Source organism: Equus caballus, chromosome 15 (assembly GCF_041296265.1).
Source record: "Equus caballus isolate H_3958 breed thoroughbred chromosome 15, TB-T2T, whole genome shotgun sequence".
Classification (NCBI taxonomy): domain Eukaryota; kingdom Metazoa; phylum Chordata; class Mammalia; order Perissodactyla; family Equidae; genus Equus; species Equus caballus.
This window is the reverse complement of record NC_091698.1, coordinates 60,552,829-60,577,934: the sequence shown is the minus strand read 5'-3', so window position 1 is coordinate 60,577,934 and position 25,106 is coordinate 60,552,829. Positions and strand designations below refer to the sequence as shown.

Here is a 25,106-nt window from a genome sequence, read left to right as displayed (position 1 = left end):
ATATACCCAAGAGAACTGAAAACATATGTCCACACAAAAATGTGCACACGAATGTTCACAGGAGCATTATTCATAATAGCCAAAAAGTGGAAACAATCCAAATGTGCATCAACTGATAAATGGATAACCAAAATGTGGCATATCCATATAATAGAATATTATTCAACCATAAAAAGGAGTATTGATAAATGCTACAGTAACATAAACCTTGACATTATGCTAAGTGAAAGAAGTCAGCCACAAAAGGCCACATAATGTATGATTCCATTTATATGAAATGTCCAGAATAGGCAAATCCATGGAAATAAAAGTATATTTGTGGTTGCCAGGAGCCAAAGGCAAAGGGGAAGAGGGAATGACTGCTAATCAGTATGAAGTTTCGTTTTAGGATAATGAAAATGTCTTGAAATTAGTGTGTGATAATATACTAAACGAATATACTAAAAATCACTGAATTGTACACTTTAAAAGGATGAATTTTCTGATATAAATTATATCTCAATAAACCTGTTATTTAAAAAAAGAATAGGGGCTGGCCCTGTAGCCAAGTGGTTAGGTTCGCGCGCTCCGCTTCGGCGGCCCAGGGTTTCGCCGGTTCAGATCCTGGGCATAGACATGGCATGGCTCATTGGGCCACACTGGGGCGGCGTCCTACATGCCACAACTAGAAGGACCCACAAATAAAAATACACAACTATGTACCGGGGGGCTTTGAGAGAAAAAGGAAAAATAAAATCTTCAAAAAAAAAAAAAGAATAATTTATATGATAGAAAAATTCTTTGAAAACATGGGATCCATGGAGGCAGAGAGAATTATTAAAAGAAAGTCTTTGATAGTGTTAACTACTACATTAAAATGAAATGTATAAGGAATTACTTCTTACATCCAAATCGCAAATTATACTTTTGCTCTATATGTTAATAAATCAAAAGCAGTTATATTATGATGTATCACCCATAAGTATGTTATTAGTTAATTTGCATGTTCTCATTACAATTATTTATTTTCACTAGGTATATGGCAACCTGAACTTTTTTTTTAAAGAAGATTAGCCCTGAGCTAACATCTGCAGCCAATCCTCCTCTTTTTGCTGAGGAAGACTGGCCCTGAGCTAACATCCATGCCCATCTTCCTCTACTTTATATGTGGGACACCTGCCACAGCATGGCTTGCCAAGTCGTGCCACGTCCGCACCCGGGATCCAAACCAGCAAACCCTGGGCCACAGAAACGGAACATGTGCACTTAACTGCTGCGCCACCAGGCTGGCCCCAACCTGAACTATTTTTATCCACCATGATTTCCACACTTCATCACTTTAGTAAAGATTAGTCCTAAGAAAATGACTTAAAACAAATATTACTAGAAGAAATCCATGAAGGAACAGTTTTTCAAAGGACATCAAAGCTATTAGATGATATTTGATGCAATGCTAGTTACCGGGAATACCTGCTGTATCTGTGATATTTATATACCTGTTAAAAATATTCATTTACCCGTTAAAAATATTCATATTTACATTTTCCAATCAGCATATGAGAGCATAAACTGTATCATCTCTTTAAGTTGTTTGGAATCTTAATAAATTCCATGGCCAAGTAAATTTTATTTAAAAATCAAATTCTAATATGCAAAATGTTAAATGAATTCACAGCCATCATTGCAGTTCTAATTGCATGCTTTATCTAAAGACTGGAGAAGATTGTACTAAATTATATGGAAGAAGCTAGTGTTCACTGTTTAGGCTATCCATTAACTGTCAGTCAAACTAATAACAGCAATCTCTTCCCTAATTTTCCTAGTGCAGCTGTTTATAGAATATCCTGGGCGTGTTCATTTCAATAGATACATAATAATGCAGACATCTACCAAGAAAGCTGTATCTTTTTGTTTTCAAATTTTCCTATAGACCGTATATTTTTTCTACCTTGCATATTCAATCACTTTCTTAAACCAGTTGCTTTAAATAATCAGTAAATAAACTTAATTGCTATATTGTAGCTTTAAATTTAAAATCTACATTCTGAAGCCCAAATTCCAGGAAAACAAACCAAAAAAAAAAAAAAAAAACCCAAACACAAAAATCCTTTGTTCTTTTTAAAATGCAAAATAAAAGATCCCCAGGAGATAGCGGTCCTGTCTTTACATATGATTCACCAAGGAATGCCTATGTGATATTTTTAGTGACTTGTGCAATAATCTTTGAAAGTTAAATAAATATAATTTCATCAGCACTAACCAATCTGAATATTTACCATTTCTTAGTACGTGGCTCAGGCACTTTAATTACTCAGTGCAGAAGATACACAAAATTATTTTTTTGTAATACTGTATACCAACAATTCAGTCTTTTATAATACTAATTTTAAAAGAGCTAAACTTACTGCTCTGTACCAGTGGCTGCCAGTATTTCATATTTCAAGGAATGTAAAAATAAAAAAAATTAAGGAGACCCCAATTTACCAAGGAAGAACACTATTTTATAAAAGAAAGAATATTTTAACACTAGAAAGATAGGAAGGACATAACTCAGAAAAAAGGGCACCCTTTAAATTGGTAAGATTTAGCATTAGGAAAACCCCATGCCAGTCTCCTTATTTTTCTCATTTTGTCAAACACTAGTGAAAACAGGCTAGCAATGGGGAACCACTAATCTATATTCCATAAGCCTAAAAATATTGTTTAGGTCACCTTTACAACCATATAAATTCAGTGAGCCTTGAAAATTAGCAACTTACAATTCCTGCCTAAGTCTTCTTATCTTGGCCTTAGCATCTGCCAGTTCCACTGACAGATGTTGTCGACTTTCTGTTCGCTTCATGCCTGGAGATCCACAGGGTGATTGTGCAGATGAAGAGGCATGGGGCAGAAAATGAAGACCATCCCGCTCTTCAGAGAGCTCTATTATAGTCTAAGGAAATATAGAAATAACCACAGAATCACTTTTAGTATTCTACATATCAGAGAACTAAACACATCAACACTATATACCGAGTCTAAGTACTATACTACAATATCAAAAACAATTCATTGGTCAAAAATATCTTAACTTTGTCATATTTAGCTGTCATTTTTAAAAATTTCATTCAACAGTTCATGGGTAAGCTATTTAGTAGATAACACTAGAACAAAACTTAGTATTTTTCTGTTTCTAATTTTTTAACAAAAGAAATCAATTGTGGTAAAATAACTAGACCAGATAGGAACTGTTGGAAAGGCATGAGAGACTTTTTCACATAGGAAAGAAATTAACCCAAGAGTGATATGTCTACAACTGTGCTGTCCAATATGGTAGACAGTAACACAAGTGGTTACTTAATTACAAATTTAAAAAGTTAAAATACAGTTCATTGGTCACACTAGCCATATTTCAAGTGCTCAACAGCCACATGTAGCAATGGTTACTGTACTGGACAGTGCAGAAATACAATCTTACCATAACTGCAGAATTGGACAACACTGCTCTAGAATTGTAAACAGGGACCTCAGAGAGATCTAACAGATCCCTCAATCTTTTAATTCTGCCGGTAACTGAAGCAGAGAGATTGAATAGTCCATGATCACACTAGTAGCTAGCAGCATTGCCAAGACTCCAGGCCAGTCTCTTGACTCCATAAACTATGCTCTCTTACAATACTAGTTTCAATTTGCTTCCATCTCAATGTTTCTTTTATTCTTTCTCTAGAGACCCTCCATGGGGCACAAATCTCCCTCTACTTATCCTAAACCTGAACTTTAAGAGCTATTTAACCTACATGTACCTCACTCAATCATATTTCTCCATTTTACTAATTTATTGGAAAATTCTCTTATTCTAAACCAATTTCTGCTTTTCTTTAAAACTTCTCAGGCAAGCAGAAATTATCTTCTATAACAATTTCAACTGTCCTTCTATTCCAGACAGAATAGGTGGAATTACCACCTTGGAACCATGGAATCACCATCCTCACTTTGTTTCTCATCACCAAGTCTTATACTGCCCCTCACTTAATCACTACTTTTCTTTCTTTTTTTTTTTCAAACCACCATCAGAACTCATTTCTTTATCCTTGGGATATATTTCAGCACCTGAATGAAGGTCTGTCCACCTATCACTTTCAAAGATTCCAGTAAGCCTATTGAGAAATCACAGAATGTGACTTGCCAGTTCCTGTTCTTGCTACAATTCCATATCCATTCCCTATTCCATATACACAGGGTTCTCCAGTGAAGGAAGCATACCTCTTTTGTGCCGTCCCTTCTTTACTAGCATTACTCCCAAGTCACCATATCTATGCCTGAAGCTTTCATCATCCGACTCCCCCTTTTCCGCTCAATCAAATGGATTATTCCTGGCTACTCTAGAGTTCCTACTCGGCTTGGAACTATAATTAGGCCCTTAAATGTCACCCGTACTTTCTAATTTAACACTACCATGCCATCTTTGACTATAGCTCACCCTTTGGGGGAAAACGAAAAGGGAACTAATATTTATAGAACTCCTAGCTAAGGAATTTTCCAACAAGATCTCATCCAATACTATTATCAGCAACATAAGTTATTATGTCTATTTTAAACATAAAGAAACTGAGGCTCATATACATTACTTAAGCAAAGTCACACATTTAATGATAGGTATAACAGGAATTCAAGTTTGACTCTAACAGTATGTCATTTTCCTTACCTACCATCAGTTTTTTCTATTCCTACTCCAAGCTGATAAAGAACTCTAAGAGAGAGAGAAAAAAATACATAGCCCTACTACAGATCTTGCCATTCATTTCCAGTTAAGCTCTTTCCAATGCCCATCAATCCTTTTATTGAAATCTTGCTGATTCCTGGCAAATTTCCCCACCTTGGCTGTTGTAAATATATTTATTCTCTTCTCTCTACTTAAGCCTCCAACTGCAAACTGGTATCATCACTTCCAACAAATGACCTCTCCTCCAACTTATCAAAGAAACAAAACCATCTGAGATGAATGCCTCCATTTTTATGCATCCCTTTCTCCCAACACAAATTCCTTACTTCTATAACATTTTCAGTTAGCTTCTTTCTCCTTGTTCTTCAAAGATATACAAGTTTCTTCTATCTCAGAAAGAAAAAATCACATTTCTCTCTTGCTACCCTTCTATTTCTCTTTCAATGCTACTTTTTTTTCCTCCTGCTTTTTCTCCCCAAACCCCCCACCCCAGCACATAGCTGTATATTTTTAGTTATGGGTCCTTCTGGTTGTGGCATGTGGGATGCCACCTCAGCACGGCCTGATGAGCGGTGCCATGTCCAGGCCCAGGATCCGAACCAGTGAAACCCTAGGCCGCCGAAGAGGAGCGTACGAACTTAACCGCTCGGCCACGGGGCTGGCCCCTCAATTATCTTTAATCTTGCCTTCTAACATCCCCGACTCTAACAATGGTACCTGCACATACTAAGTATTTAATAAACATTTATTTCACACACAAATAAATTAGAATTTAATTATATTCTACCTTATATTTTTCATTTACAGTTTTTGTTTTCAATAAAAAAGATACAATCTTTGTTCCGCCTCCTTTGTATCTCTGATCATATCCAGCAGTGTACTGCACACAAAAAGAGCTGCTCAAAAATATTTCACTGAGTGACTCACAAAATGGAGAACTGAAGGAAAGTACTGAAGACACACACTACATTTGAACTTAGCAGGTGGTGAAATAGACATATCAAGGGCTTCCAATGCCAACAAACAGAGCACAAAAGAACTATGGGCTGCAAAATATTTTTAAAAAAGAAACCAGGTACTAAGAATTAAGAGTATTCAGAGGTATTTTCCATTAAAGACAGTTTGACCTTTCTCTAGTGGCAGCAGTTTCTTGAGCTCAAGACCCCCAAATATTTTCCAAAAAGTCTGACAGGAAATGTCATTAAAGCTTAACTTTCATTTCATATGCCTTCTCTGATCCTTCTGATCCTAGACATTCCACTAACAGCTGCAAGTAACATCTTCCTTCTTTAAATTCCTATAGGCTTTATATATATGTCTTTTTAAGGTACTTAACACTTTCAAAATTTATTGTTATAGTTAATTATTTTATTAAAATAACTTCCCTATTAGATTGTAACATCTTTGGTTCTCTTTCGAAAGTTGTCAGTTGTTGCTCCCAAGCACTCTAGCACAAGATCTTGCAAAAAGCAGGCATTTATTAATATACATTGAAAAATGAACATAAAAAGATACATCAATGCTAAGAAAAACGTTCAGGTAACAGTAATTTTACTTACGGAACTCATTATTAAGGAAAAGAAGGAGACATGTGCTCGGCGCAGTCACGGATTTAGGCAAAGGTATTATAATGGTTAGGAACATAAGCTTTGGAGTTAGACTCAGCAAGTTACTCAACTTCTCTGAGATCAAGTATTTGTATCTATCAAATGGGGGGTTATTGTGCAGACTTAATAAGATAGTATGTGATAAACTTATACCACAAAGCTTGGCAGAAAATAAATAGTGACAACAAAAAAGATCTTAAATTCATTAAATCTCCTATTTGGTTTTTAGTAAAAGGAGAGAACTGAAGAAATACTTGTTCCACAGCATTAATAATAAAAAAGTAAAGAGCAATTAAAAACAGGGTTACTAAATTAAACTTCCTAGATTAAAGTGAAACAATTATGATAAAGGATCAACCAAAACAGAAAAAAGTTAAAGGGAAAATCTAAATAAGAACTTGTTTCAATCCACTTGAATGATACAGAATTATTTTATTTACATACTGTATTTAGATGTGTCTAATATTTTTCACAATTATTTTAAATTATCTTTTTTAATTAGTCTACTAGTGACCCAAATTGAAAACCAAATTCAACTAAAATGCTTAATCAGGCAGGATAATAAATTTTAAGAGGTTTTTCAAACAATCACTCTATATAGTGTTTCATATCCCTTTTAGTTTTGACACAGATCATGTAAGGACAAGTATTTTGTTCACATTTAATCACTTCATGAGAGATCAAACAATTCATACATGTCCATCAGTCACATGAAACCAAAGTATAGATTTATAGAAGTAATTCCTCAGAAGTTGGAGGACACCTTTCAAAATACCTTTAATATCCTGAAATATAAATAGAGGGAAGTTCTAGAAAATGAATAAAGTAGTGAATAGACACTAAAATAAAAAGAAGATACAGCATATGGTTCCAAAATCAGATTGAAAATGAAATGACCTAAATCTCAGAATAAGTTTGACATACGCTAGGGATGTTTTTCAATTCACTCTTTTCTTCCTTTAGCCTTACTGCTTTAGCTTTTTAAAAAATTTGTCACTCTAAAATATTTTTTTATTTTCCATATTTTCTTCTCGTTTAAGGCCTGAAGAAAAACTGAAAATCCCCATCAGAACTTAATATACTCCATAGAGACAAGAAAGTTTTGTTCAGAAAAAAATATTTAGGAATTTCTTCTATGTAGTCTTTCATAAGTCCCAGGAGTAATCAAATTTTCTATAAATAAGCTCAAAACTGTCTCTCCCATGTAAATGAAACAAGAGATCAAAGCCATACATTCTCCTGAATGTCAGAGTACTTTGGTCAGCTATTAAGAAAATATTACTCACTACCACATGCACTGAAGTCTAGACTCCTCTAAAAATTATAAGCTGCTTTCAAAGAGTGCAGGCAAAAGATCTGGTGCAATTTTAGTCTTTTTTAAAACGCAAAGTACTCTTTTAAAGGCACTTATAATAACTCTCTTTTTTAAAATCACACCTCATTATACTGACTACAAAAATTTGAGACCTTTTGTGGGACATTTGATTCAGAACACCTGTTATTCTCCTTTTATTAACACTTATTTTTCCAACCTCAAAATGTGGCAATAAAATTAAGAAATTAAGCTTAAGCAAATTCTTATGCTTCAAGGCAATGATTTTTCCACTTACATCAATGATATTTTCAGTTTCACACTTTTGTACTGTTGCCAGACTATGGGGATGACTTAAAAAACACATGGGAACAAAATCAGAATAATAACTTAAAAGGAAAGGAGAAAAGAAAACCTAATTGCAATCTGTTTACTAGCAATTTGGGGCTTTTATATACCCTTTCTGGTTCTTGTGTTGCACAAAAAAGACATACAGTACTTTACTATCTGTCCCTAAGAAACAGAGTATCAATTTTTTTTCTTTTTTGGAAAGCAAACTTTCATAATATACTGAAACAAATTTACAAACCTCTGAATGTTCATCTCTCTCATCTATAAGTCTTTTTAGATGCAATGCCATATTTTTCAAGAGTGGTTCTATTTCCTCCTGAGACATATCAGTCACTTCCATCCACTGCAGATCAAATACATTTTCCTGATTATGGGTTACCTTTAGAAAAACAACCAAAATAAACAATTTAAAAAATGACTAGTCCTTAAAAATCTGTTTCATTTTAGCACAAAATTAACTCAAATACCCCATATAATAAAAATATGAAAAGCAAATATGATGTCTAAAGAACATTTGAGATTCAGGAGTGAGGAAGAGGCTACTACTAAAAATTTTTACTAAATATAACCTTTAAATAAATTTATATTTATTTTCCAGTCAATTAAAACATAAAATATTTAATCGAAGACATTCCTAAGGGAAGGTAATATTGATATGTCTGACAACTGCTTTAACAAAATCAATTGAACTTTTCTTTAGATAAGACTAAATTTATCAAACTTGAACTCAAAAGCAAAAATTTTTTACTCCTATAGGACATATGTTATTGCACTTTTATACTTGACAAGCTAAGTCTGTAGATTCTGAAGATGACACTATCACGGAACTTTAGGACAAAAGGAATCTCAATATAAAGATTTTTAAAAGAATGGAAAAATTTTCTAAGTGAAATACTTATTTCTTGCTCTCCATTTCTTGCTGTGATTCTGATATTTTGCTTTAACTTTGACAATAAACAGCAAAAATAACACTTTCAAGATGGTGGCAAATTTAGTAACTTGCAATAGTTAGCATTTATTCAAAACAAAATACAAAGCTAGCATAAACAAACATATATAAAAGAGCAACTACCAATAAAACTCTATCTTGTAGAGTACTGATATGCTTACTGTTGACAATAATATTACTGACAAAAAAGCTGGATTCTACAAATGTTCACTAAGAGAAAAGATGATATATGGAACACAGTCATTAAACAGAAAATATTTTAAACACTACCAATTTTCGCTATTTAAAAATTCTCTCCTTTCCATTTCCTTAGTTCTCTTTCTAATCGACATGTAAAATTTAATACGCTCTAGTTCTAAAAAGTCTTACTAAGCACACAAGATTAAAAGCCCAAGACTAGATAGTACAGAAACAGCAGCTTTTAAAAGCAATCTTAACAAATAAATTATATCAACTTCAATTATTTGACACTGCAACATATGTCCTGTATTTAAGTTTCTATATGGATGTTGCAAATTAATGAGTTTATAATTCAAGCAATATTGTCAATTATAATAATGCTGTGTCAATTCATTCAAAAGAAAATCACTGGGATGACATAACACTAAAGTTATCATCTTACCTCACTTTAGTTTTGAATTACAGGCAGTGATCCACTTTCGGCTGCTTGCATTTAACTATACTATTTATTCTGTGCTAACAAAGACATATACTTCATTCCTCAAATAACCCTTCCTGCCTATGTCCCTATGGAAAAGGCAACGGTACATGTGTAGTTAGCACTGTGCCGTGTGTATAAGATGATTCATTTAAGAAGCTCTCTCTAAAGAGAAAAAGATTGTCTAAAAGCACGGTTCACCTATATTTGACCTTGATCTGTTCTTGCTTATCCTATGACTTTAAGTATTCACGGAGATATACAACTAAACACACCATGAGTTTCATAAAATGTATATAGAAATTGCATACAGGTTATTACCTCTTGAATATGTGCGGCAACTGCTGCTTTTGTATCAAAATCTAAACCTTGAATTCTTTCAATAAATTCTTCTTTTTTCTGACACTAAAAGAAATGAATAAAACAGTCATTCATACTTTATAGGGTATAGTCCTTAATACGCTGTAAGTAACTAAAAACTCATCAGGCTAAAAAGCTTGGCTACGTTTTGAACAGTACAATAAACGTTTTGTTTTGTTCTGCACTTAAACGGTCTCTCGAATATACTTACCTAATAAAAAGATAACAATTTAGAAATATTTATTTAAAAAGCAGAGCATTGAAAATTTATATTATTTTTATGCTGGAAAATTCTAAAGCGGGAAACCATTACACAACCCCATCTGAGGTCAGTACAATATTATTATGCTAACTTTACAAACAGAGAAGTAAAGAATCAAGAACTTGTTTCAGTGAGGATAAGTTACTTGCCAAAAAACACAGTGAGTCAGTGGCAGAATTCGGAATACAGCCAAAATGCTCAGTCAGTGTTTGGCTATTATCAAACAACACAGCCTTTCTTCTTGGAAAAAAAAATTTAAGCAATTTTTACTTCAAGCTTATAATTCATTCTCACATCTTCATCCTATTAATCCTAATGAAATAAACCTATGTTTGTGGCCCAGTTCAACATTTATAAGGTAATACAATAAATATTTGATTTGTTTTTAAAATAACAAAGTTACCAGGGGCAAAATTTAAGAAGATATACAAGTACACATGTATCAAGTGGAATAAAGGCAGCAATTCTTTATTGTGCAACTGCTTAAAAGCTTTATATAAATTAAAAATATTAAAATACAAACAACCTTTTTCTTTCCAGTCAGTACTGAATAACAGTTTAACATGCATCTTAATCTCCATCTCCCATCTACATCTCTTATACTGTAATCCAACTGCTAGTATAACTGTATTCTTGCAGCAACCAAATGAGAAGTGCATACAAAATAGAGAGCACTGCCTTGTCTAGCTTAGTTGCATCTCCTGGGCCAATTACTGAACTACTAGTGAAGACAATACACTAACAAAAAGAAAAATCGGCTCTTTGATCATTAAGAAGCTTAGCAAGGTTCTGATTTACACTCTACACATTTATTATATCAAATCATAACACTCTATTTCTATTGCCATACAATTTAACTTAATTAAACACACTCCCATCAGGGCAGCAAGTTCTATATTCTGCAAAAACAAAATTATTAGGATCACATAATAATATTTAAAATTAAATTACTGGGAATGTACAATTCCTAGTTGTGACTAGCAAGTCAGAGTTTTTGGGAGGATGGGATGAGTTAAAAAAAAAAAGAATGACTCAGGCCAGCCCTGTGCCTGAGAGGTTAAGTTCATGCACTCCTCTGTGGCAGCCTGGGATTCACCACTTTGGATCCTGGGCACGGACCTACATAATGCTCATCAAGCCATGCTGTGGTGACATCCCACATAGAAGAACTAGAATGACTTTCAACTAGAATATACAACTATGTACTGGGGCTTTTGGGAGGAAAAAAAAAAATAGAGGAAGACTGGCAACAGATGTTAGCTCAGGGTCAATCTTCTTCACCAAAAAAGCATACCTTTAAAAAAGAAAAAAGAATGACTTTCTGATATACATTTGTAGCATATATAAAATAACTAACTTTTTAAGTACAGTAACCTCAATTTTTATTTTCAATGCTTCCAAAAAATGTTGACCTATGCCTAGTTTCTGAGCCAACGAGCATATAAAATGGTAGGGTTATAATGACTATGTCTCACTGAAGGGTCCTCCAATTCAACTGCAAATCTTTGCCTTCAGTTTAAACAGATACACTTGCCTTTTCTAAGCCCTAGAGCCAATAATTCCCTCTTTAAAGGATGACTATTACCAAAAAAACCCCCAGAAAATAATAAACGTTGGCGAGGATGTGGAGAAATTGGAACTCATGGTATACTGTTGGTGGGAATGTAAAATGGCTACAGACACCATGAAAAACAGAATGGCAGTTCTTAAAAAAATTAAAAATAGAATTACCATATGATCCAGCAGTTCCACTTTCAGATAGATACCAAAAGAACTAAAAGCAGAGACTCAAACAGCTATTTGTACACCCATGTTCATAGGAGCATTATTCACAATAGCCAAAAAGTGGAAGCAACCCAAGTGTCCATCAGTGGATGAAAGGATAAATAAAATATAGCACAGTAGTTCCCCCTCATCCTTGGTTTCGCTTCCTGCAGTTTCAGGTACCCATGGTCAACTGTGGTCCAAAACTACCAAATTTAAAAATTCCAGAAATAAACAATTCCTAAGTTTTAAATCGTGAGCTGTTCTAAGTAGCGTGATGGACTCTCATTCCATTCCACCTGGGACATGAATCATCCCTTTGTCCAGCATTAGTCACTTAGCAGCCGTCTTGATTATCAGATCGACTGTCACACAGCGCTTGTGTTCACGTAATCCTTATTTTGCTTAAAAATGACCCCAAAGCACAAGAGTAGTGATGCTGGCAATTCAGATATGCCAAAGAGAAGCCGTAAAGTGCCTCCTTTAAGTGCAAGGTGAAAGTTCTCCACTTAATAAGAAAAAAAATTGTATGCTGAGGTTGCTAAGATCTATAGTAACTTTTATTACAGTATACTGTAGTAGTTGTTCTATTTTATTATTATGGTTGTTAATCTCTTACTGTGCCTAATTTATAAATTAAACTTTATCATAAGCATATACGTATAGAAAAAAACACAGCATATATAGGGTTCAGTACTATCCACAGTTTCAGACATCCACTGGGGGGTCTTGAAACGTATTGCCTGCAGATGGGGGGAGGAGGGAATACTGTATACACATACCATCGAATATTATTCAGTCTTAAAAAAGAAGGAAATTCTCACATGTGCTACAATATGGATGAACCTTAAAGACATTACACTAAGTGAAATAAGTCAGTTACCAAAGGACAAATACTGTATGATTCCACTTATGAGACCTTAAAGTAATAAAATTCATAGAGAAACAAAGTAGAATTGTGGTTGCCGAGGGCTGGGAGCAAAAGGGATAGGGAATTATTGTTTAAGAGGGATAGAGTTTCAGTTTGGGAAGATGAGAAAAATTCTGGAGATGGACAGCAGTCATGGCTGCAAAACAACGTGAATGTACTTAATGCTAACGAATTGCATACTTAAAAATTGGTTGAAATGGTAAATTTTATGTTTTGTATATTTTTCCACAACTACAAAAAAAAAAATAAAAATTTTAAAAACAATATCAGCCAAAAAATTACCTCTTTAAATTGTTACGTTTGCTATCACATCTTCTCAGAAAAAGAAATGCCTTGGCTAGAAGTTATGTATTGTTTTATTTCCCAAAAATGTAATACAATAATTAATGTGTTAAAATTCTAATTTTTTTTTAATTGGTGAGGAAGATTGGCCCTGAGCTAATATCTGTGCCAATCTTCCTCCATTTTGTATGTGGGACCCTGCCACAGCATGGCTTGATGAGCAGTGTGTAGGTCTGCACCCAGGATCCAAACCCATGAACCCCGGGCCGCCGAAACAGAGCGCACGAACCCAATCACTACACTACTGGTCCAGCCCCTAAAATGCTCATTTTTAAGATGCTTTACCAAAACTGGTAGGAAAAGAATAGATTGTAGCCCTCAAGCTGACCAAGTTCAAAATTGGTTTTCTGAACCAAATACTAACGTTAGAATTTCTTATAAGGGGACACATAAGGGTCAAAATTGTAATTCTATCTACACTTGACACTCAGTTACTTTCAGTACTACACAACCTGGCCAAAGACCAAAATAAGTAACATTTTTGGTTACTGAATAGCCAGCAATGATATAAAACCTAAATTCTGTTGAAAAGGGGTAAATTTTATAAGGTCTTCGAAGAAAGACATTCCCAAACAACACACATTGCAAACATTTTCCTTCTGTGGGGGATGATTTTGCTTGGGAATCTCTCAACTATCTCAGGGCTCGGATGCAGATCTGTGAAAATTCTCGCTGATGCTCAGAAGTGGTTCAGGAGATGTGCTATCCATTAAAAAAGATTCTGGAGGAACTGGATTGGTTTAGTCAATAATGAAAATACCCAAGCCCTGGCCTTCAACAGTTTTCTTTCTATTCAATGTTATTCCTGTGGCTTATATCCTTGATTGTATAATCCAAAATAAAAAGTCTTTATTATAACTTACTCTGTGAGGTAAGATCCTAGCATGGTGGCTAATTTTGTTGTTTTTGAATGCTGCTTCCCCTTAAGAATTTCACAATTTTTTCTTCGAAAGAAGAAAAAAATTTTCCATTTCCTGATGCTTGCTTCCTTTTCTATTTCTTTTTATGAATGCAACATCTTTTAAAACCTATGACCCACTGAATTCTTGGACTCTGGTATGATATCTGCAAACTTTAACTTGCTACTTCCATCTACAAATCACAAGTATAACAGATAGAAACTAATCCTGATGTGGAAAAACATATTTACGACACTTATCTATTATACTAAACATCAGAATTTTAACCTGTTCAACTACTACATGAACAGATTTTCTGTAATAGAGATTATGTTCTAGAAAGTGTTCCAACAATACTTGTTGGCTGATTGCTTCCATCAACAGTTTCTTGTCCTGAGGTACATTTTGGCTCTTCACTATCAACAAAGATTTCTAATTGTTCATACAGTCACAGCTGAAGGCTGACAGGAGATTTTGATTGTTACACATTTGATGTTGTTAGCCTCAGTGGCTCCCAAATACCTATAGGATGAAATCTAAATTCTGTCTTAATATGGCAAACCCAGTACTTTGTGACCCAATCCCTGTCAACTCTTCAGTCTAATCGCTTGCCATTCTCCCCATGTGTGTTACATTCCAGTCATACTTGATGTTCCCTGACAAGTTACCTAAAATCTTTGCTTTCATTTCAAATATTACCTCCTCAGAGAGGCATTCCCTGACACTACTAGCAGACTTATGAAATTATTTCTTCCGTGCACCAATGTATCTTGCATTATGGTAGTTATCACCTCGTACTGTCATTATTTGGTCTGTGCGCCTCTAAAATGGAAACTCCTTGAGCTTTGTACATATATATAAAAAAAGAAAACTTCCTGTTCCTGTCCTTTCTTACAGCACCTGGCACATAGTAAGCATTAAAAAAATCAGGTCATTAACATTTAAAAAATACAGAATGAACAAATATTTTTCAAAACTGGATCCTTCCTCCTTTCTTGGTAGATCTGCCATGCTGGCACCACAATGGATGCATGTCTCAAGGGCTTTCAAGAAAAAAAAAAGTCTTCTTTGACTACAAAGACTTAAAGTATATACAAAGACTGGTCTACAGTTTTCTTGATAAACTCATTTCACATCAAAGACCAAAGTGTGACAACCCTGCCATCTCCTCACTTCCATAGAAACTGTGAACGATGTTGACACATGTTAGGATTAGGATGATGGTCTCCTTGTGTCTTTGCTTTGTTTTCTACAATTGATAAAACCTATCCTCTCTTACTATGAAAAAAATAAACTTTCCTATATTTATTCTTTCTTTATTATCACATAAATTTGCTGCTACGGGTTCTGGACATCTTCTTCACTGACTAGCTACAGATTACTCTTCACTGACTAGCCACACTTTCCTAAAGTCACTCTGCCACATTGCTAATATATTTCATTAATGTGCTCTTTGAACTATTCCCCTTAAGTTAAAAAAAATTATAAAACTAATAAATTCCTCCCCCATCCTTCACATTGCCCTGTTCTCTCTAAACATCTCAGAATCACCTTTATTTTCTAGCTCACTTTACAATGTTACACCGATGTCTATTTATATAATTATTCTTTTAAACAATTTTCCCATTGTGCCTTTTCTTATACCTAATCCAAATATTCTTCCTCTCTTTTCCAATAATCATTTCAAATAATATCTATCTTACAAACCCTTTCCATATTATGTGACTCTAAAGTACAAGTAATCATAACCAGCTAATAGATTAATAGGAAAAATTAAGAATACTTAGCATTGCTAGAAAATCTTCTTGTTTTAATTGCATGATGACGTTAATGCAAACTATTTTAGAAGGTAGGCTCCTTACGAGGGGACAACTATGTAAATGTTATTTTGACTTATGCAGCATTTAGTTCTATGCATCAATATGAAGAAATATACATATCTGACATTACGTTAATTGATGATTTCTTACACAGCTTCATTAAGTAGTTTTAAGAAAAATATGCCCAATTCATAGCTCTGCTTTACTTCACTGGTAAAGTAAAATGATACAAGGTGTTTTAAAACTTGAATATCAACAGTCATTAAAATGTAAAAAATTCTTGGTCAATTTCTTTAGGAAACACCCACTGGCAGAACTAGAAGAGCTGGGTTGGTTAACCTATCAAAACTTCTAGCATGTTGGAAAAAGGAATGTTATTTCCATGATACCCTTTTCATTTTCCAGCAACTGGGATACTGTTATGTGAGTTATAGAAAATAGTAAGATAGAGGGAAGCAGTTTAGAGTCTATAGTCTTTTTCTGTTGTTCTTACAGATGGTTAAAATGATGGTTTCTTTAAGATTTTAGGACTGTTCTCTTAAAACTCCTCGGTTCTGCTCCATTCCCACTGTCAGTTTTAGTAACCAGCAATAACAATCAAATATTTGTTATCACTATGTTATCTAAATTTACATAACATTCATCAACAGAGGGTATTTTAAAAAGCAAATGTATACAAAGGCTCTAAATAATTAAGGACTGTGTTTCTAACTCAGGATCTGATGACCAAATTAGAACAGCAATGACCACGAACACTATATTTAACTTAATATCTACTCAGCTATGAAGTAAACACCTGTATTACACAGTATAAAACTTTGATAACATACATTGTATAAGCATATAGCTCCCAAGTAGTCAGCTCTAAAAGCTAACACTCTCTTGGATATATAATTTCTGACATAGGTATGTATAATTACTAGCAGTCACATTATTTATTTGTTCACAGATAACTTTATTCCACAAAGAACTGAGATAGTTTGAAGGAACACTGTAATCACTCATCCAAACAATGGCTGATTAAAGGAAAAATCAACACAGTATAATAAGTTTTGAAGTCAGACCAGAGCTGAATCTCGACTCTTTGGCCTATAAGCAATATGACCTAAATCTAGAGCAACCATCTTAGCTTGTCTGTGACAGGACCAGTTTACAAATGCCGTCCCACTATGATTGTTAATAGCACCCTTTCTGACTCTCACAAGTGTTTTAATTTGGATAACTTATTTTTAGGTAGGATCACTCTACCTAAACGCCAATCTCCTTCTCTGAAAAGAAGATATTATGAGAAAACCTATATAAGATATCATATCTGACACAAAGTAAGCATTCAATAAATAATAGCTGTGTATTATTATAATCTCCGATCAAAAGGGTAATATAATAATAAACTAGACTCGTAAAACATTTTGCAACTTCTGCATCCTTCTTATTGTTAATCCTCCTTCTCTTCTATAACACACACATGCACGCATAAATCATAAGGATGTTTTGAGAGTGGTTTTCAAGGGTACCCTAAGGAAATTTGAAAAACTTGGGGCGATTAGAAGCCTCATAATAAAAGAAAATAATTAAAGATTTTAAATGACATGACTGTCTGACAATATAACTACAGTTTGAAATAAAATAACATAATAAGTATTTTTCTTCAAAATCTCCATAGGTTATACAGTTATTTAAAAATTTCTAACATAGACTTTGAAAACTAATGGCCCATTCTTAAGTCTTTCAGAAACCAGAGCCTGAAAAAAATATAAAGAAGTTATTAAAATGAAAATAAAGAAATGTTTTAACTTACCTGAACTGCACAACCCAGTAAAAGCAAAAGCAACTTTTTAACTTCTTCTGTGCCTTGTTCTGCAATGAAAACAATCACTAAGCACAACATTTCACTTTAGTTCAACTCTCTTAGATTGGCAGAATCACTTCTAGAGGTAACAATCACAACAACTTGACCAAAGGATTAAATCTATATAATAGAGAATTCAAAAAAGCAGCTGTGTGTGTGCACAATGTGGTAAGAGCAGAAGAAACCAGCAAGGATCTCAATTTTGAAAGGCTGCCATATAAATAAAATAGGCTTCAAGGCTCTGTGAAATAAAGTATGCTAACTATAAATCTACTACTTTTCCATGAATGATTATACTATACCAGAACACTAATTAACAACTGCTAATATAGGGACTTGTCACAAAGTCACCCAAATGGTTCCTAATACGTCTGGCTTCTTTTAGGCCTATTAATGTTTTCTTTCTAAAACACCTATCTTACACGATTCATCTACCTATAAAATTTAAATGCCTTTCAACTGTGTAGATTCATAAGGATCAAAACCTTAAATGTCAGTTACAGTGAGGCTAGCAAAATAAAGGTATATAACAAGGTGGATGAAGTTAATGTTCTATAACAGAACTAGAAAGTACATTCACCATCCAACAGTATTTGATTCAGATTTTCCTACATTCAGGTGGCAAAAAAAAAAGTCACTCTTTTGAGCCAGAATTTTACCATGAGGCCAATCTGTCTATTATAAAGTCCAAATGTTCTTTTCAAACATTTCTTCCTACCCTCCATGAAACAACTTACTTTCTGAGCCACACTGAGCCATACAATCACCCTTCCCCAAACACGCATAGATCACACTCCTTTAATCAGAACCCTAGGCACAGTTCTAACATCTCTCTGTGGTCTTCCCTGACCCAACCGGCAAAGATCACCAACCCTCACTAATCTGTCAACTTTAAGAATTATTAATGGCTCCATATTCTATATGCCTTAATATTTTTATATATCTTTATTTTATACTAATTATTACCTGATTTCCCAGTAATCTGTTTATCTCTCACGAAAACACAAGATCCTCCAGAGCAAAGACCATTTTCTTTATATTCCTGGTTCCTATAACTTGGTAGGTAATTACTAAATGAATGTGGAATCAAAAATAATTCCATTCTACTCACAATCAAATATCCCAGAATCTCTCTAAATTCTCTCTAAATTCCTAGTTCACCCCATCTAACTGGTAGTTTCCTTAATAAAAACACCTGTTTGATTTCAGTTTTCAGTTTGGTTTTATTTTTGTTTGTTTTGACTGAGGGTGGGGCTGGGGTTTGGAGAAATAAACTTGATTTGGGTTACATGTAGCATGTAAGAATAAGTCTTTGTTGAAAATGTTAGGTAGCTGCTAGTTTCCCCAATTGTTCAAAAATTAAAACTCTGAACATGTCACATTTAAAATGTGGTAAAGCGCAGAAAGTTCTGAAGAAAATAATTTAAATGGTTTAAGAAACTGTTTCTCATTCAGAAGTAGTTTAATATAAATTACAACATATCAATCAGTAAAAACTTAGACTCAAACAACTTTGGCAATGGTAGATAACAGATATCTGAGCAGAAACCTAGAAATTATTTCAAAATCACTTCTTTTCTAAGATTATGGTCCTTTAAGCTTATAACTATATTACCTTCTATACTTGTTTATAAGGAGACACTAAAATTCATCACAGAAAAGTATCAATTTGGTAGAATCAAAAAAATACTGAACTTAACGTTAAACCTAGGTCTGATCTCATCTACAATTTACAAATAGTCTAAGTTTATTTTCTCTCTACAAAATGGAGTGTCACTTCTAACATTCCCTATAGAGTCATGAAAAACCTAGTATGTTAATGTACATAGGCAAAACCTTGGTAAGCATTAGAGTATTACACAAAGATAAGACTTTACTATCACATTATGCTAATTTTAATACTTACCAGAAAACGGATTTTTGCCAATGATTAAAACATTTGGCAATGACATCATGATCAATTGCTGCAAAGTCTCCTGTAAAAAGATACCCAACCTTGTTATATGGGTAATGCTGACTGGGCAATTACTCAACAAGCTAGAGCTTATGACTGTGCACTTCTCTGTAGGTATGCTATAGTGCAATTTAAAAAGTTTAAAAAAACGTGAAAAAACACATCTAAGGTCTTTAAATCTTTTGTAAATTTAAGTTAATGAGTCAAATAACTAAAATTATAATGCCAGATAGACTTAAGTTAATAATATATCAAATGCCCACAAAATAAAAGTGCCCAAGTTGAACTGGCCTAATACTTATTATTTGGAAATCTGAGTTTTAGGTGTTAGATACTTAAATGAGATTCCTCAATAAAAGATCAAGCATGTGTACTCTGTTGTTACTTCTCTCTGAGGGAACTAAAAATATCAACTGATATTAAAATTAAGAAAGCTAGTTACTTCATTAAAAATCCTGTCTTATGATCATTTCATGAAAGCGAGCTTTTGCTCAGTAAATCATTATTTCTTTCCTCTATTTACAATAGCTGTTTTATTTCCTTTGACTTCTGTGAAACTTTTAGTGACAAGAATATATACACATTCTGATAGTACGGGATTATTCAGAAAGAACTGAACACTTTCAAATTACTCATTTTAGGTAATATCTCGAGTTTGCATCTTCTGTTTATACTACCTCTTCTTTGAGGAAATGAAGGGACACATCGTGTCTGTCATTAGAACCACTAACAATGACATGCTACAAAGGATTTGCGATGAATCAGACCACAGAATTGATAGACATCATGTGATATTATTGAATCTTTGCAAGATTATAGAAATAACTGTGAGTCTCTTTACAATTTGGCTTTCACTACATACTCAGATATAACTAGCTACTGAGAAGAGAATTTTTCTAAGTATTCAATTCTTTCTGAATCATTCTTTACTTAATACTATGATGAGGAAGTGAACAACCATGAAAAGTTAACTAGTATTGCTTTTTAAAGATGTGTAATTCTAGACCCACTGAGGCATTTTCCCATAGCCAGTATGTGGCATGACATCAGAAACTAATTAAAATTAATCTTTTATCTATAATTCTTTACAGATACGTTTTAGAAAGTTTCAAAAATTTTTCTTCAGCACTGTATTTATTAGCTCTTTAAAAAACTATCACCAAGGGGCTGGCCTGGTGGCCTAGTGGTTGGGTTTGCACACTCCATTTTGGTGGCCTGGGGTTTGTGGGCACAGACCTACACAGCACTCATCAAGCCACGCTGTGGCAGCGTCCCACATACAAAACAGAGGAATACTGGCACAGATGTCAGCTCAGTGACAATCTTCCTCAAGCAAAAAGAGGAAGATTGGTAACAGATGTTAGCTCAGGGCCAATTTTCCTTATCAAATCCTTATCAAAAAAGAAAAGAAAAAAACTATCACCAAAAATATACATATATTTAAATAAAAGAACATATTCAATATGTCCATCATGTTAGATAAATACAATTAAGAACAGTAAGTGTCAAAAACTGCTAAAATCACTTACTTCAAGAATTAATACTGAATTCAGGTTTCGGGTTTTTTTAATTGTTTTTTTAAGATTGGCACCTGAGCTAATATCTGTTGCCAATCTTTTGTTCGTCTTCTTCTTCTCCCCAAAGCCCCCCAGTACATAGTTGTACATTCTAGTTGTGGCATGTGGGACGCCGCCGCAGCATGGCTTGATGAGCCGTGCCATGTCCACGCCCAGGATCTGAACTGGGAAAGCCCTGGGCCGCCAAAGTGGAGCATGCAAACTTAACCACTTGGCCACAGGGCCAGTCCCTGAATTCAGCTATTTAATAAATGAATTTTCCAGTTAAAAGCAAGTTACCTTGAGATAGAATATGCTATAGCTAAGTACGTAACAGCCAAATGGACTTAAAGGAACAAATTTCTAATTCATTCTAATTTTTAGTTTCCTTGTTTGAAGCAAAATTATCTTTGTATAGTCGTACATATTTAAAAGAACTCATAAATAAGAGAGTTATATTAGAAAAATCACTTTTTTAAATATCCTATTTAGTAGAGATAATCTAAGTCAGAACAAAGACCCTTCAAATTAACTCTCATAAAGAGAGGCTTTAAATTTTAACTGATATTAAATTATTAGAAAAAATCTTTATCACAACATCACAGATAAAAGATAATTCTCATTTACACCACTTATTTGCAGGTAACATGAGTCAAAATTGATGAATCAACCAGAAAACATCAACTTCTATTTCAAAGGCAATTTATTTTATTGATTTATGATGTAACATTCTATGTCGATACACGGTTAAAAGGAAACTGTCCGAGTGAACAGCAACCTTCAATATGGTCTCCTACCGCTTTCCTCTATCCTCTTCCTCAGCTGGCTCCCCACCTCTTGCTCACCCTGTCACCCCATGCTCTCACGCTAACTCAGTCTCTCCATAAAGATGAAAGCAATTCATATATCCTTTCACTACATGGTTATCATCAATGACATCATATGTTAATACAGTTTGACTTTACACTACGAAGTTTGATTATATTTGGATGACGCAAATTGCTAACGTAAACTGATAAATTCAAATTTACCTCCATGTATCCAAAAATATACTCCAATACACTGAAATCTGAACGCCTAATATAGCGTACTCTGGTAGAGTAGGGTCAGAATGCGTAGGCTTAAATTTCAGCTCCACGACTTAGTAAGTATGTGACTTTCGTTGGGAAAGGTAGGAAGTGAAACAGAAGTTTAAAGTTTTATAAACGATGAAGGCTATTAAACACAAGAGTTAATGGGGAAAAAAATTTACCTTTTACTTTGCTTCCAAATATTAATTTTAAGCAGACACTAATATTACATAAGGCAGCTAAAAATTATACAAATTAAAAGACCCAAACTATTCTAAAATCTCTGTTTGGCCCCATGGGTTCTCCAGAGGCTTCTAGCTACACTTTTTGTAAAAGTTCCTTTTATTTCCCTATCTAATCTTACAAGTGACATTAAAAAATACACAAGACACAAAAGAGATCAGAGGCTTAAAAAAGTGATTGCTACCGTTACAGCCCTATTATATCATCCTCACATTTCCCACACCTCACCTAGCTCTAAAGATGTTCATCATTAAAATGCTAAAGAAATGGAAAAAGAATAAATAAATGAGCCCAAGATAAATATGACTTTGTTAAGTAGGAGGAACAAATTAATTGAAGGGGAATGATAATATATGTATACTAACTAATGAAGATACTTCAATTTGTTACTAAAGTGCTAAGAAACCTGTAAAAAATAAATGGAGAAAGAAAGAACTTTAGCAATACAACTGAAAGAGGAGAAAGTTTTGAGAAAATCACAACATTCATTCATCAACAAATATTTACTGCATGTTTATTATCTGCCAGACATTGTTCTAGACATTGGAGACACAGTAACGAACAAACAAAAATCCTTGCTCTCATGGAATTTACATTTTAGTAGGACTAGAATGAAAATAAGTAAATGTTTCTGATGATAAATGCTAAGGATAAAAATAACACAGGGAATGAGAAGGAGTATTGGTGGAGGTGGAGATGAGGTGAAGGTTGTAACTTTTAAAGTTATGCAAGTATTCCAACATACAGAATTTATTTATTTATTTACTTATTTTTGGTGAGGAAAATTGGCCCTGAGCTAACACCTGCGCGAATCTTTCTCTATTTTCTATGTGGGATGCCATCACAGCATCACTTGATGAGCATGTAGGTCTGTGCCCGGGATCTGAACCCACACACCCCGGGCCACCGAAGCAGAGCATGCAAACTTAACCACTACGCCACTAGGATGGCTCTCTAATACAGAGAATCTGAGGGGCCGGCCTAGTGGCACAACGGTTAAGTTCACATGTTCCACTTCTTGGTGGCCAGGGGTTTGCCGGTTTGGATCCCAGATGCGGACATAGCACCGCTTGGCAAAAACCATGCTGCGGTAGGCGTCCCACGTATAAAGCGGAGGAAGATGGGCATGGATGTTAGCTGAGGGCCAGTCTTCCTCAGCAAAAAGAGGAGGATTGGCAGTAGTTAGCTCAGGGCTAATCTTCCTCAAAATAAATAAATAAATAAATATAGAGAATCTTAGAGTTTTCAGGACAACTAAATCAAAGTTTCACTGAATAGGTAGAAATTCTATCCTGGTATGAAGACAGTCCAGAAAGATTTGGAGATGGACAACACTCAATAAAAAGAACAAGAAAGAACTGGCAGAGATTATGTTAACAGGAAAATAACAGTAGAGGTACATTGAAAGATACTATAAGTAATTTCATTACTATTACTTTTAGTTGCCTTTGTACAACTTTTCTATAAAAAATGGTATATTAACTATATTTTTATCTGAAAAAATTTTTTATTAATATATATTACAAATTTTTGTGAATTAAAGGTCACATTGCTAATGCATTGTAAAAAAACTATTTCAAGTTTATGCCAGAAACAGACATTATTTAGTTACTATTTAAAGATAAACTAGGCTTCTCCTTATTCCTATAAGTTATCCATAACACTTCCTTCACAGTAAGAAGTTAAACACTTCTGGCAAAGGTCTGGGCTCATTTCCTTTTCCTGAACACACTGAGCAAAATGCTGGTGCTAAAACTGCACATTTCTGTAGTACCGAATACGGGTTTCAACAATTTCTAAAATACACTAGAATAACAGTCTCTCCTTTGAGACTTTTATAATCTATTTTAAAAATTTGAACATAATTACATTTATCATACTATTTGTATTTGTCCTTTTATCTGTGCTACCAGTGAAAAGAATTAGGACTACTTAACCATATTTTAGTAGGCTATAGAAAAAAATTAAATGAATAGCATTAAAAAGAAAGAACATCTCACCAAAGTGTCAAAAATATGATGGAATATAAAGTATTTGTTGTGTAACAAACAAAGGGTCTTGTTTCCTTAGCTACTGAATTTTATTAATACTCCAAATGTTGCCTATTATAACAGATGTTAAAGAAAAACCTTAAAAAGAACCTGCTTTCTTTGGAAACTAGATTAATGGTACTGGACCTGGTTTTTGTTTTTAACATTAGTGACATCAATCATTCAAAAACTTCCTAATAAATTTAAATTTCCTAATTGTAAAGTGTTCTTTCCTTTTTTGGGCCTCAAATGATTCAGATGATTATTTTAATAGTGGATGAAGAATCACCTTGCTTCTTTAATATTTATTTAAACTGCAGCCAGTGTAGTCATACCAAATACGAGCTGTTGACAGAGTTCTAAAAACGGACTAAGATTTTTACTTGTAAACTGTGCTCTGATAATCAAATTCACTCTCTCTCCCTCGTTTGCAGGAATAAAAATAACGTGTTTAAAAAAATCAGAGTC

At 34.0% G+C, this 25,106-nt stretch overlaps 1 protein-coding gene across 14 annotated transcripts in view; it reads right to left on the bottom strand.

The window, feature by feature from the left end:
- Positions 1-25,106, bottom strand: part of CCDC88A (coiled-coil domain containing 88A) — a 123,169-nt gene that overhangs the window by 66,599 nt on the left and 31,464 nt on the right. For all 14 annotated transcript variants that reach the window (XM_070235454.1, XM_070235455.1, XM_070235457.1 and 11 more), the window contains exons 4-8: positions 19,692-19,761; positions 17,735-17,793; positions 9,880-9,963; positions 8,190-8,330; positions 2,739-2,911 (exon numbers count right to left, since the gene is read on the bottom strand). In XM_070235454.1, the coding sequence (XP_070091555.1) occupies positions 2,739-2,911; positions 8,190-8,330; positions 9,880-9,963; positions 17,735-17,793; positions 19,692-19,761 (527 nt within the window). The remainder of the gene's footprint in view (positions 1-2,738; positions 2,912-8,189; positions 8,331-9,879; positions 9,964-17,734; positions 17,794-19,691; positions 19,762-25,106) is intronic.